Genomic DNA, 13,157 nt, shown 5'->3' with positions numbered 1-13,157 from the left:
CACACTCAGATCAGCCAACGCAGGGAAGCTGGAAGTGCCCTCACTAAAAACTTCTCCCTTCTGGCTCCAAAACTGTGGAATGCACTTCCCATTGCAATCAGAACTGCAGCATCACTCCCAATCTTCCGCCGTAGTCTGAAAACCCACCTTTTCAGACTCCATCATGGCCCATAGCACTTACACCCTTAGATATAATTTCTGTAGACTTAGATAGCAGTTGATACAGACTTATAGCATGTTATGTAGACAGCACTATAATTGCATTGTATGTAGTCATAGCACGTCATAGTACATAATGTATAGCATAGTATAGTATATATGTATAGTTTCATTATATAGATATTCCACTGTTACGTTCTTAGCTTACGCCTGTTTCATGATAAATGCTTTTAATGTGATTGCATGATGCTTTTTTGTTCTTGCTTAATGTAAATCGCTCTGGATTAAGAGCGTCTGCTAAATGCCTAAATTGTAAATTCAATATAATTGCATTACATGATAAATACTCAATCCTGAGCTGAAGTGTAAGTTGTTTTTGACATGCCTTTTTGTCATTCTGCAGAATTCACTCGTCGACGAGGAAGTTTACAAGTGCGGTTCTCGGGGACAGGACTGCCCTCTTGACGTTGCGCTCTCCGAGGACGCTCCGTCCCAGAGCGCTCTGCACCACCAGCTGCTGCACCCGCTCGGCATCCTGGGATATCTGCGCGGGAACCGTCACCATTCCACAGAACCGGTTGTTCACCCGTACACTGAGCTCCACCGTGTCAGGGACCTCCAGGTACTGGGGGTCCACAGTGGGCCAGGGCTGCTGGAGTACATCTCCCCCTCGCCTGAGGAGGGGGCTGAGGGGGTTGTTTACCTGACACAGACCCGTCCAGAGTTCAGAGGTCAGATGGGGGGCCATGGGTGCCGTCATCACACACAGCACAGCCAGAGCCTCCTCGAACTCCACGCTGTTCTGCACCACTCTGACTGTTGCATTAGCCAGCGTGTTGGTCAGACCCATCAGGTGGGAGATGGCTGCGTTGAACAGGAAGTCCTCTGCAAAGTGGGCAGTTACCTGCTGAATAGCGCGGTTCTTGTTGTTCCAGATGCGGCTCACCTCCCCCTGGTCTTTGTTCTTCAGCCTGGAGGGACAGGGGAAGTCCCCCGGCTGACGGGCTCCTCGCAGCTTGGACACCAGCTGCCACAGACGAGACTGCCAGCGCACAACGCCTGCCAGGGCGTCCGTCTTGGCGTCCCAGAGGATGTCCTGTTGGGGCGGCCCGGTGTACAGTATATAGAGCCGCACCGTGTCGATGCCGTACTGCGCGACCACGTCCTGCGGGTCCACGCCGTTGCACTTGGACTTGCTCATCTTCTCCCATGTCACCTGGAGGCGCTCCCGGCTGGCCCGCGACACTGCCTCCTCACCTGTCAAGTCCACGTCTTCTCTGTGGAGGTACTGGCCGCTGTTGGCCAGCCTGAATGTCTGGCCCTTGACCAGACCCTGCACCAGCAGCTTCTTGAAGGGTTCCCTGTGTGTCACTAGGCCCTGGGCCTCGCAGAAGTGGCTGAAGAAGCGTGCGTAGTACAGGTGCATGACGGCATGCTCCTTCCCTCCGATGTACACGTCCACGGGCAGCCAGTGGTCCGCCAGGGGGCGCTCAAAGGGCCTGTCCCGGTTGTGGGGGTCTGTGTATCTGAAATAATACCAGGCTGAGTCCACAAACGTGTCCATTGTGTCTGTCTCCCTCCTGGCCGGCCCTTTACACATGGGACAGGTACAGTTGACCCAGTTGTGTGCCACCTCCAGAGGCGAGGCTCCTTTCCCTCTCAGAAAGTACAGCTTCGGCAGAGTGACGGGGAGCTCCTCTTTGGGGACGGGCACAGGACCACAAGACGCACAATGCACCACGGGGATGGGTGTGCCCCAGTACCTTTGCCTGGAAATCAGCCAATCCCTGAGTTTGTTGCTGGTGAGGTGGCCGCCTACCTCCCTCTCTCTCGCCCTCTGGGTAATGGAATCAAATGCCTGCTCTTTGCCCAGCCCGGTGAATTCCTCAGAGTTGACCAGGGTGTAGGTTTGGTCCTCGTGGAGCTTCAGTACAGGGGTCCAGCTCAGACCCAGCCTGCTGGCCACGCTCAGGTCCTCATCGCTGCTGTCTGGGATACCAATTACAGTGTCAAGGTGACCATCGAACGCCTCCTTTTTTGAGATGACCACAGGAACCTCGCGGCCGGTGAATAGGTTGCTTGCGGTGACCTCCGTCAGCGTGTCTGTGCCTGGCCGCAGGGCATCCTCCAGGGCAGAACGTGCAGCGCTGCTGCCACGGAGCAGCCGGTGGGAGGGCAGGATGGCCAGGTACGCCGCTCCATAAACGGCCTCCGGGGAGGAGGTGTAGGCAGCCAGCCTCTCCCCGGTCTCCTCACCCTTTACCTTGAGCTGGAAGTCAAAGAAGCAGCCGCTGCAGTCTCCGATCCAGTTGGCCTGCATGGCCTTGACCCCCGGGCACCACTCTGGGAGCTCTGCCAGAGCGTCCAGGAGAGGCTTGGCATAATGGGTGGTCCTGATGAACCACTGTTTAAGCAGCCTGTGTTCCACCAGAGCTCCGGACCTCCAGGAGCGCCCGCTCTCATCCACCTGCTCATCGGCCAACACTGTGTGATCCACCGGATCCCAGTTCACCAGAGCCTCTTTCTGAAAGGCCAGTCCTGCTTTAAAGAGCTTGACGAACAGATACTGGGTCCAGCGGTAGTAGTCTGCGGAGCAGGTGGTAACTTCCCGGTCCCAGTTAAAGCAAAGCCCCAGGCTGTCAAGCTGCTCCCGCATGGAGGTGATGTTACTTTTGGTCCACTCCTCGGGATCGAGGCCTCTCTCGAAGGCGGCATTCTCCGCCGGGAGGCCGAAAGCATCCCAGCCCATTGGGTTTAACACCTGATGTCCTCTCATCCTCTGGAAGTGCCCGATGGTGTCACTGATGGTATAGACGCGCACATGTCCCATGTGCAGATGGCCAGACGGGTACGGGAACATGGACAGGACATAAAATGTCTTCCTGGCAGAGCCCTCCTCCTTTGCGTCCCTGCTCCACTGCTGCATGATGCGCGGGTGCCACCACTGTTCCACCTTGCACCGGGTCTCTGCTCGGTAGTCCTTCTCCCAGAGGCCCGTCTCACTGAAAAGGGTGCGCAGGGTGCAGCAGACAGGGAGAGGGAGATACCGGAGGAGGAGACGAGGACCCAAACAGACCAGGGGGCCGCACAGTGATGTTGCCGGCATGGTTCCGTTGTCACACAATTAAGGAAGATGTATTATTTTCCAGGACCCTTTTTTTGTGATATGTTCTCTATTGATACTGGCTACATTAAAATGCTCCCCCATATATGGAGTATGGTATCTTTAACATAATGTCATAGTACTGACATCACAGACTGGCCTGGATACCATATTTTTTTTTGCACATGCCTCACACAGAACTCCATATATGGGCATAAACTGGACACAGAGAGGGAGAGGGGTGTTAGAGATACAGTAAAGTGTCTGTGCACGCCACTGTTCAAAATAAATTAATTCATAAAAATAAAAGCACTTGAAAAGTTAAATGTAATACAGTTGTGTATTCCTATGCCATTAATTGCATTATATATTTTTTTCATAATGCCATCTGAATTAGTTAAAAGCAAGCACTAGCTGTACCCCAAAAGGCCTGTATTTAGCCTGTCCCCAGCAAGTGGTCACAATTTCTGCAAAAAAAGTGTCTAATACTGTCACAATCACATATACATACTAAATGAAAGTAGATGTACATCATAGCAAACAATATAGGCTACACAGTTAATTTTCCATTAAATATCCCACGTCTCCGTCAACTCTAACCCTAACCCTAACCCTAACCCTAACCCGTCAGGTTTTTTAAAAGTTAATCAGAAAATATTGTCGACGACAGATTCAGCCTGAAGACTCCTTTTCCAAGTCCTGTTTGAATGCCACAGACGAAAAACAGTCTAATTCCACACTATTGATCCATAATGTATAAATGATAGATACGGGTTCAGGACAACAAGGCCTTTTCGTGGAGGGGTCAGAATGAAATTTGGACTGTTTTTCGTCTGTGGTACTATTATGTTGCAACAGTGGAGCACCTGGCCTGTTTCACGAAACTTGGATTAACTAATCCAGGATTTAGGCCAAAACCAGGCTTTTTCAATCCTGGTCTTTACAGCCTGGTTTATTCCGTTCCACTAAAGCCAAGCGAGGCTCAGAATTGGCGGATTTGTCGAGCCGGGATCAGCAAGCCTGGCTGAATAGATAGCCTGAATTTTTGTCTCTAGACCCATTCTGTAGAACACAGATTTACTGATCCTTCTTCTTCATGCGGTATTATGGCAGTTTGCATCCTTAATAGTTGCATTACTGCCCCCTTTTGTATATCTCAGTATCTTTACTAATCTATTCAAGATTTACTGATACAAGGACTTAAGCTTCTAAAATAAATACTGCTGCTGTAATTAAAGAGAGAACATACTCTCAATAGTGGATAGACTGAATGATTAACTACCCCAAAAATATAGTTTACATTTTACCACTACTATTAACTTAAAACAGAATTCTTAATATTGTAAGCATAATGATATTGTCGCATTGTGATATTTGGCCATAACTCCCTCCTCTGAGGGAGCTACCTTTGGGGAAGGGGGTTGTTGTCCAGACAGGGGCCAGACAGGTGAACTGTGGGTAATGGTTTCAATAGTGGGTGAAACGTTACAATGGTAATATGTTGTAAAACAATGAGTAATGGTAATATTTAGTGGTTTTCACTTTTACAAATAACATATATATAATACAATACAATACAATACAATACAATACAATACAATACAATACAATATAATAATTCTTCTTAACCGTGCACTTGCACGACATCAAACCTATTCTGGGGAACATTCACCAAAAGCAGCTGATCTACAAGCTCACAAGCTGTCATGTTGTGCAGCCTATATATTTTGGTTATTTGATTTTATATAGTGCTTAAATTAGTCCTTTAATGCAGACCGATACAAATAAGGCAACATAAACCCATAATAATTGAATAAGTCTGGAAAACATCATTGGTTTGTGATCAGTTTGACTGCTTAAGTTAAATAACTCAGAAACTTCAAAACATTTCAAAGTAAAAAAGTTCCTGCATCTGTCTCCACAGTAAACTGAATTTTACAGTTTAAGTGTGAATGGAGTTTCTAGGTGAAAGTGATTTTTTGACACGCCACTATCTGCCTATAAATGTCTCAAATTTGAAAGCACTATATTTCTAAAACTATGAAATATTTCAAAGATTCCTTTTCAGGCAAGCATGTCCACCGTAAAATGAACCTAAATAGGTTTGAATGGGGTTTCTAGGTGTAAGTATGTAGGACTAGTAGCATGCCAAAGTTTGTGCTATTGCCATTGAGAATGCATTGGGCGTTTAACTAGAAAGCAGTTCCCTACGGAAACTGCGTGGGCTCGCCAAAAGACGCAATGTATATAATGTACAGTAGAAAATGTATTAAAGCTGAAGGAAAAGTAAAAAAAAAAGAATGTATAAAAAATTGTAAAAAGAATAAGCATAAATAACTGCATAAAGCGGAATAAAGTATGTGGAAGTAGTATGATGCCCAAAAAGTGGCAGAATAAAGTAAGTAAAGTATTACTGTCTACTAATGATTTGTAATGTATGAAGCATACAATGTATTCTTGATGAATTAAGAAAAGGTAAAAAAAAGAAAAGTCAATCAATCAAGTATACATATAAAAGCATTCATGAGCTTAACAGAAATTGTATTGAATAGCATACTTTTACATGTAAAAAGAAGGTTCAAATAGCATATAGGCCTATCTTTAAAAGCATAAACACAATGATCACAAAAGTATTTGTAGAATTTATACAACTGTTTCGTGAAATGTAACTTAAGCATAATAAAAGAGCTTGAACTTGACAGAACAAATAAAACGGTCTGCAGCACAGATGCAAGGATGACAATTAAATGATTCAGCCTAATATTGTATGTCTATAGGTAGATTCAACTTTATTCTTACATCAAAGTGTAAAGAAGTGGGTGATTTATTATTGTGCCAGCTCTACAAGCTATAGACAAAATGACAATATTGTATATTATGAGTCTGCACTTCATTTGCATTACTGCAATGGTTAAAACTGTTGACATTTAGTAAAGAAGGTCTTATGATAGATCACTGCAAATGTGTTGATTATTCTATCAATGAAATAAGGTTTTGTCATTAAACAATGGTAATATGATGGTTGCGGATAATACGTCCAGCAGGTGGCATATCAATGAAAGTATAGATATTAAATGAACCTTGAACCGGAAGTGATATGGATGACTCTCTAGTCTCTAGTAAACAACGACTATGTCATGCATAGGCTGCCGCTGCAGCAGGGGCTACCTCCTTTATAGCTCTATGATACGCACCGCTTTGACAAGATTATGGTAAAATAAACACAAAATAATCAATAAATGTGTAACATCATGGGTAAAGACCATAAAGACAATGTTTTAACGTGGTCCGTAGCTCTTGTCGAATGTTGATTTATGAGTGTTGAGTTGTGTGGCCACCGTGGCGTAGCAGCGCTAAGGCTAGCTAACGCCACGTTAACTTTTCAACTATACATAGCCTACCATACAATGTGTATGTCGATTGTTTGAAAGCACATGATGAAAACAGATACAATTGAGAAGACCACAAACAAGCCTAGACCTTGGCTTGGCTCAAAGCCTGTTAATAACGTATTAAATCAATCAATAATGTCTGTTTGTCTTTAAAAAACCAATAAATATACTTTATTAAAAAATAAAAACACAAAACAAAAGCGACAGAGACAGGCCGAATGGCTGTTCTGTGAGTACAAATTAAGATTGATGATCAATCGGTCACATTATTATTGTGTCATCAATATCTGTGGAATTAATCCGGATTATTTTGAGACCGATCTGAGGGATATTTTGATATGCCACTGATATATTGTGCATCACTATTACTTTCCATACCTTTAGAAGATTTGTGTTGTGTTCTGCACTTGTCAACATGTTGAATTGGTTCTTTTAAAATGTTCTCTGATTACAGAGAACATATGAGCAGACCTGGCCCGCAATAACCTTAACCTTGCAGCAGTCAAAAGACGAGCGCTCTATCGACTGTTCCAGCCAGATCCATGGATTTGTTTTGTTCATACAATTGTGATTATATTGCCTCGATTTGAACATCCTATCCAATATGAGACACCCATAAAAGGCTCTGAAAACACTACAAACATGTAAAAAGCAAACATTTCTTTTGCACAGTAATCTTGTATCATTGCAGTTCCAGTAATATGACTGTGTTATGTCCCATTTGGAGAGATACAGTGAAAGGTCCTTGCCACATGACTACTATATGCATTATGAAATGTAAAAACAATGTTTGATTTTTCAACAGCATGTGGTGGAGCATTGCAAGGAAGCAGTGATCTAGGAAGGAGCTGCTGTCTATAGATGACACCACATTCAAGGGTTCAAGGTTGTACTTCATTATTACATCTTGTGTACAGTACTAGTAAAACTTCCTTCAGACAGTACAGCAGCATAGATAACAGCAAACACAACAAACAAAGGGATAGAATAAAGTACAAAGTCACATTCAACAACGTGTGTAAGAGCCATTATGACCTCCTGTTTTACTAATTAACAATGTCACTGCAGCTTGGTCAATGTCAAGGCCAGCCCAGGTTGCTAATCAGGCAGAGGTGTTGCCAGTGGCAGACAAACAGTTTTCCACTGTGTTCAGGACGGCTGGTTGCCTGTGTTTGTTCAACTGTTTATTTTGTGTTATTTGATGTGTATGCTGTATAGGAAAATGGCTGCAGAGAATAAATCATAAGTTAAACTCAACAGACACATTTGGGAGATCAGTTTGTACTGAGCACACGTGGCAAGAACTTCCACCTGGCCGTCGGCAACCAGTAGTGCCATTAGCATAGGGCTTAAACTGATCATGCTAAATAACAGAAATAATAATCAGAAAATGGTTTCTACATCGTGGTCCCTGCTGGAATTAAGTTGAACCACTTTGGTGGATCTTTGGTCAACATCCACAACGATGTGCTGCCAGGCTTTGTGAGCATACAATGCCTGGGTTACTACTTTAAGTCCACCTTTTATATCATTATTATTATATAGTTGGATTGTGTACCCAAAACGGTAACTAATACGTATATGCTCCAATATATAAGTCAAAATAAATAGTATAAACATACATGCAACAAATGAATTCATGTGGATATAATTTTATAGTTGTTCTATGTGCATGTCTCCTCCTTTCCTTCAAATACAGATGTAATCTGTGCACAAGCATGACACCACAACCAGTCTCATTCAACCACCTGCTCCCTCCTGAAAACGTCAGCTTCCCAGCACGTTCCACCTTCAACAAAGACACCTTTGATGGGAAGGTCATTGAATGGTAGATCATCAAATAAACATTACTTGTTTTTGTCTATTTCATAGGCTCATACAGTACTTTGTTTGCATTTTTTTCTATGCTGTGACATCAAATGCTACCCCCCTGATCTTCTAGGCTATACTAACTTGTATTGTATAGATAATTACTTTATTCTAGGAGCCATGGTTGCTGCAGATGACATCCCTTTTACCATCTCCCCAACATCATACAAGAGCCTGCTTCTCCCTGAAAACGTCAACATCAGCTTCCCTCGCCATGACAGTTTCCATTCCATGAAGATGGGAAAAGAATACCTTCTACAAGCTCAAATTGTGTCGCAATGTCACACATTTTGATCTCTACAGGTTTTCTGTCCGACATGTATACATACTCAAGGTCATCTTCCACTGGTGTACAAACATGATATTTGTGATTAGGGTTGTTCAGAAGAGTAACGCAGGTATGTTACCCATCTGCAGGTATGTTGACAGGATGTGTTTTCACAGCCTAGTACATGTATATATAATTACACATCATTAAGGTAAAATTAAACATTGTATTGACAGTCACACTAGTATTATCTTGGTGGTTGTATAATTTGTGTTATGTAGAGTTTTTCCCATTTGCTCATCAGCAGTGGTGACAGGATAACTTTGTGCCACAGCATAAAGCGCCCCCTGAAAAAAAAGTATGAACTGAACCCAACACAGATCGAACTATATATTCTCAGTATACTATTTTTTGATAGTTGAAAGTGAACATTGAAAGACAAGTAGGCTACTAATTATAAAACTGATCTGTTATTTGCAGGCCTATGTGACAGAAATGAGAAGGTGTATGTTTATAGTATTTATACTACATATTTGTATGGTGTAGGGTAGGCCTATATTGGAGCAGCTGTTGGCACCCACAAATCCATCGGGATTGTCTCATATACTCTCACTTAGGGACCAACTTTTGTGTGTATATTTATATAAATAACATGTATGTGGTAGTGTTTGATATACAAGCTCCTATAGTGAATGCAGGCAATACATAGAAGCCACAGAAGTAAAAAAAAAAAAAAAAAAAAAAGGTGTTGGAGTTTAACTTAAACGATGGGGCCCAAGAGATAATTATTTGTATGTTCAGCACGCTGTGTAGTTTTGTCACTTGAAAGCATGACATGATATTGATAGCTTCACACCACTTGATTGCAATGAAATTGATGACCAATTTTATTCCTGTATTCTTTTGTATTGTATAGAAATGGTGTTACAAGACCACACATGATTATATTCATAAATGGAAGCATATCAGGTTTACAAATGTAAAAACGTGGGTAAAATTTGTTGTCAGCTCTACAAGCTAGAGCAAAATGGCAATTCATCAAATTATTAATCTGCAATTCATTTGAAAAGGATATATTTCATGTTCAACATTAATTTGTTTAATACCAAGTTAATACTTATTGTGGATTACCGGTAAACGTCCAGCAGGTGGCAGCAATGCATACATATTCAGAATGCTGTCATTTGAACTATTTTGTTTTAATGTAATTATGTACACGTTATAGTCTATCAATGCCTCACAGTTTAACAGGTAATGTACGGTTTATTTGAACAATCTGTAACATAAAGTATACTTAAATACAAGAGCGTTACTACTTAATTTATAGCCTACTAATGCTCAAATCACCGCAGTGAATGTTCACGTCACGTGTCACTTAAGGCTGTCTAAATGGGGACACAAAGAAGAAAATCAACAGCATACTATCGTCCCTCGTGTTGACGATGAGCTGACGCATAAGATTATGTCAAAGGGCATCTACTCTCGGGGTTCCACATCACAAAATACAACAACCAAATAACATATAGGTTAGACGTTAGAGGGCAACCTGAAAAAATAAAAATAAATAAAATCTTGTGTGCACGGGGAAATCACAACGCTATAAAATATATAATGTACCAATCCCTTATTGCTACTCCTTGCTTTTGCTGAGTAGAAAACACACACACACACACATCTCTGTAAAGCGCCTGCGCTATATATATAAATGCACCATTTAACGCTAGTGTAAGCCTACTAGAATTTCGTGCGCGCTTCGCGCGCACTCATCCCAGAGCTACTTCGCCACGCACTATGGGAAGAAATAAATGGCGGGAGTTGACTCCACATGTAGTAACGGATGGGTTATTGGAAATGTACCATTGTTTTGTCCTGAATATTTCCACAGCCTAATTACTAAAGGATTGTGACTGTGGGACAGACATACAGTCTGACATACAATAGGCTACACGTGTGCACAGTGAATAAACAATGACCTATATGCCCAGAGTTCTTAAATTAACATAGTTGGATTTTAACAGAAAGACAATGCCATAAATCAGTCAAAGTAAGTGACAGACTCAACAGTAGCACACAGCATGCAAGGCAGCGATGCATGCATGCAAACATGTTTGTCCAGCTGAGATTTAGTGTCTCCATCTCTCTGTGGAAGAGGTTGCACATGACCTGTACGGCCACACTGAGGCGCTGCAACACAGACACAAAACAACACCACGCTGTTTGTCCAGTTGACCCAAATCAACACCAATACCTAGCCTGTTTGTCCAAAACACAGTATCTGCTGGCCACGTTTCTACTTCGCCACAACCTAATGTTAGTAACAAATGTAGGGGAGAGCCGCCAAGGTTGTAACGCTTCACGGTTGTAACATGGACGTTATATCTTGATTGGTCAACGCCACCATGACGCCATCGCGTCAGTATGTGTACAGCAACGTACTCTACGTGGCCAGGAAGTTTGAAGTGTTTACCTTCAAAATGCGTATAATTTTACACCTGGAGTATATGTGTGCTACAATTTTTGTCTTTGGTGTTGGTGAATAAAAATCCACATGGATGTGTTCATGCTTATGTTCTTCATTAGTTTGCATCGTGTTTAGACGGAATTCACGTTCATTCTGGTCTGTAAGCAACTGCAAAGAAAACTTGCAAAAGCGGGTCATTTGTAACATGTGTTACAAATGGTCCACTTCCATTCAATGCGATATGTAATATTTACATATTTGACATATTGGCCAATATTATATGTTCTGAAATTGTATTGTATTGTGTAGTGTATTCTAAAAGTAGTTTAGGGTTGTATAACATTGTACAACTCAATCAATCAAACGTTTGTTTAATCAATGTATTGCCCCATTGAAAAAAAAGAAAAGGCCAAACTGGTACACCCGATACTATTTAATATTTCCCTTATGTTTGATATTTTCTTATCACATCCATGGTATGAAAACAATGCTAAGGAGTTGCTTCAATGAAATATAATTGCTTTAAGCTGAAAACGGGTTATTAGTTATTATGTGTAGTGTAGTGTAGTCAACATGTTAAGGCTCATACACACTGCCCGGTATTTGCTGCGATTATGCTTTCGGGGAGCATTGTTGGCGCTGGCCGACAAAAAACCCTGATCTGACGTTAAGTGGTGCCCAAATGGTAGATCACGATCTACAAAGGCTTTGCAGGTAGACCACATGACATGGCAGTAAAAATATATATAATTTTAATATAAAAAACGATTTTTGCATCTTCCGCTTTAGATGACCTGAGATTACTTGAGTGATTGACATAAAAAAGGGCCTGTCAGCTCAAACACACAATGCAATACTTGTTGTTGCTTACAATCATCAGTAGCAAAGTCAAATACCAACAAAAATAAAAGCCTACGATTTGCATTTCCCCCCCTCTATTTCCCATTCCATGTGCGTTTGTCTTATATGTAGCCTATATGAAAGGCCCCTCAATTACATTTTGTCACTATTTTCAGCAATGGGATGATAGTTTTATTTGGTGGGTATGTTGAGCTGGTCGTTTTGAAAGTAGCTCTCAAGTCCATAAAACAAACTAACATAGGCTACTTCTCTATAAGCAGAATCATGAATAGGCCTATTTAATTCATACAAAAGGAGAAGAGAGAGAGAGAGAGAGAGAGAGAGAGCAATGTGTTTGTGGCTCAAACTTTGTCTAATATTGTTTTAGAGCAGTGGTTCTCAAACATTGTCATGGCAAGAGCAAAGGAGGCCCAATATTTTTTCAATCTACAAAAATAATCCCAAAATCGCTGATAAATTAAATTACATTACTTACTAATCGCTTATTTGGCAACACTGGTCAGAAACGACCAGTTGCTTTTTGTTGCAGCTCCGTGACTGGGAGATGTGAACTTTCTGTTACAGTTAAATCAATCTAAAAGTACCACACAACTGAAAAGTATCGCGACTGTGAGCGCAAGTTAGAGACGTGTGTGGCTATAATGACGCACAGCTGTTATGTAATCGCATCTATAAATTCTAATCTATTTCTTGGGGAGCCGGGACTGTGTGTGTGTGTGTGTGTGTGTGTGTGTGTGTGTGTGTGTGTATATATATACACTCCGTCGGTAATTCCCTGTAGGCTATACCCACATATTGGTAGCCTATCTCAATATTGGCGTGACGCATTTCACGTGAATAATGTTGTGTGCGCGCGTGCGGAGAAATAGAGTTATTTAATGAGTCGCATGTTGGTGTGTGTGTGTGTGTGTGTGTGTGTGTGTGTGTGTGTGTGTGTGTGTGTGTGTGTGCACGTCAGGCGTGCGTGTGCGTGCAGGCGTATGTATGCATGTGTACAGTGTACTGGGCAGTTGGCTGTGTGGCGAAAATAGGCAAAGTGATCGG

At 42.2% G+C, this 13,157-nt stretch overlaps 1 protein-coding gene and 1 long non-coding RNA gene across 3 annotated transcripts; one reads left to right on the top strand and one right to left on the bottom strand.

Moving 5' to 3' along the window:
• Positions 1-565: 565 nt before the first annotated feature.
• Positions 566-3,230, bottom strand: LOC308329869 (leucine--tRNA ligase, mitochondrial-like; the record flags this gene model as incomplete). Its single annotated transcript, XM_080784371.1, is given in 2 exon segments — positions 566-3,176; positions 3,178-3,230. Coding segments are annotated over 2 exon segments (2,664 nt in total), but the record flags the coding sequence as incomplete, so codon positions are not given.
• A 3,162-nt stretch (positions 3,231-6,392) lies between these two features.
• LOC308329517 lies at positions 6,393-11,225 on the top strand. Of its 2 annotated transcripts, none has more exons than XR_013965399.1 (4): positions 6,393-6,474; positions 7,460-7,540; positions 8,354-8,482; positions 8,639-11,225. It is a non-coding gene; the product is annotated as an uncharacterized lncRNA (long non-coding RNA). The 2 variants fall into 2 exon arrangements; XR_013965400.1 differs by having other exon boundaries at positions 8,621-11,225.
• Positions 11,226-13,157: the final 1,932 nt, after the last annotated feature.

Source organism: Protomyctophum bolini (genome assembly GCF_963924005.1).
Source record: "Protomyctophum bolini genome assembly, chromosome: 15".
Classification (NCBI taxonomy): domain Eukaryota; kingdom Metazoa; phylum Chordata; class Actinopteri; order Myctophiformes; family Myctophidae; genus Protomyctophum; species Protomyctophum bolini.
Note: the sequence above shows the minus strand (reverse complement) of the source record. Positions and strands in the feature narration are given on the sequence as shown.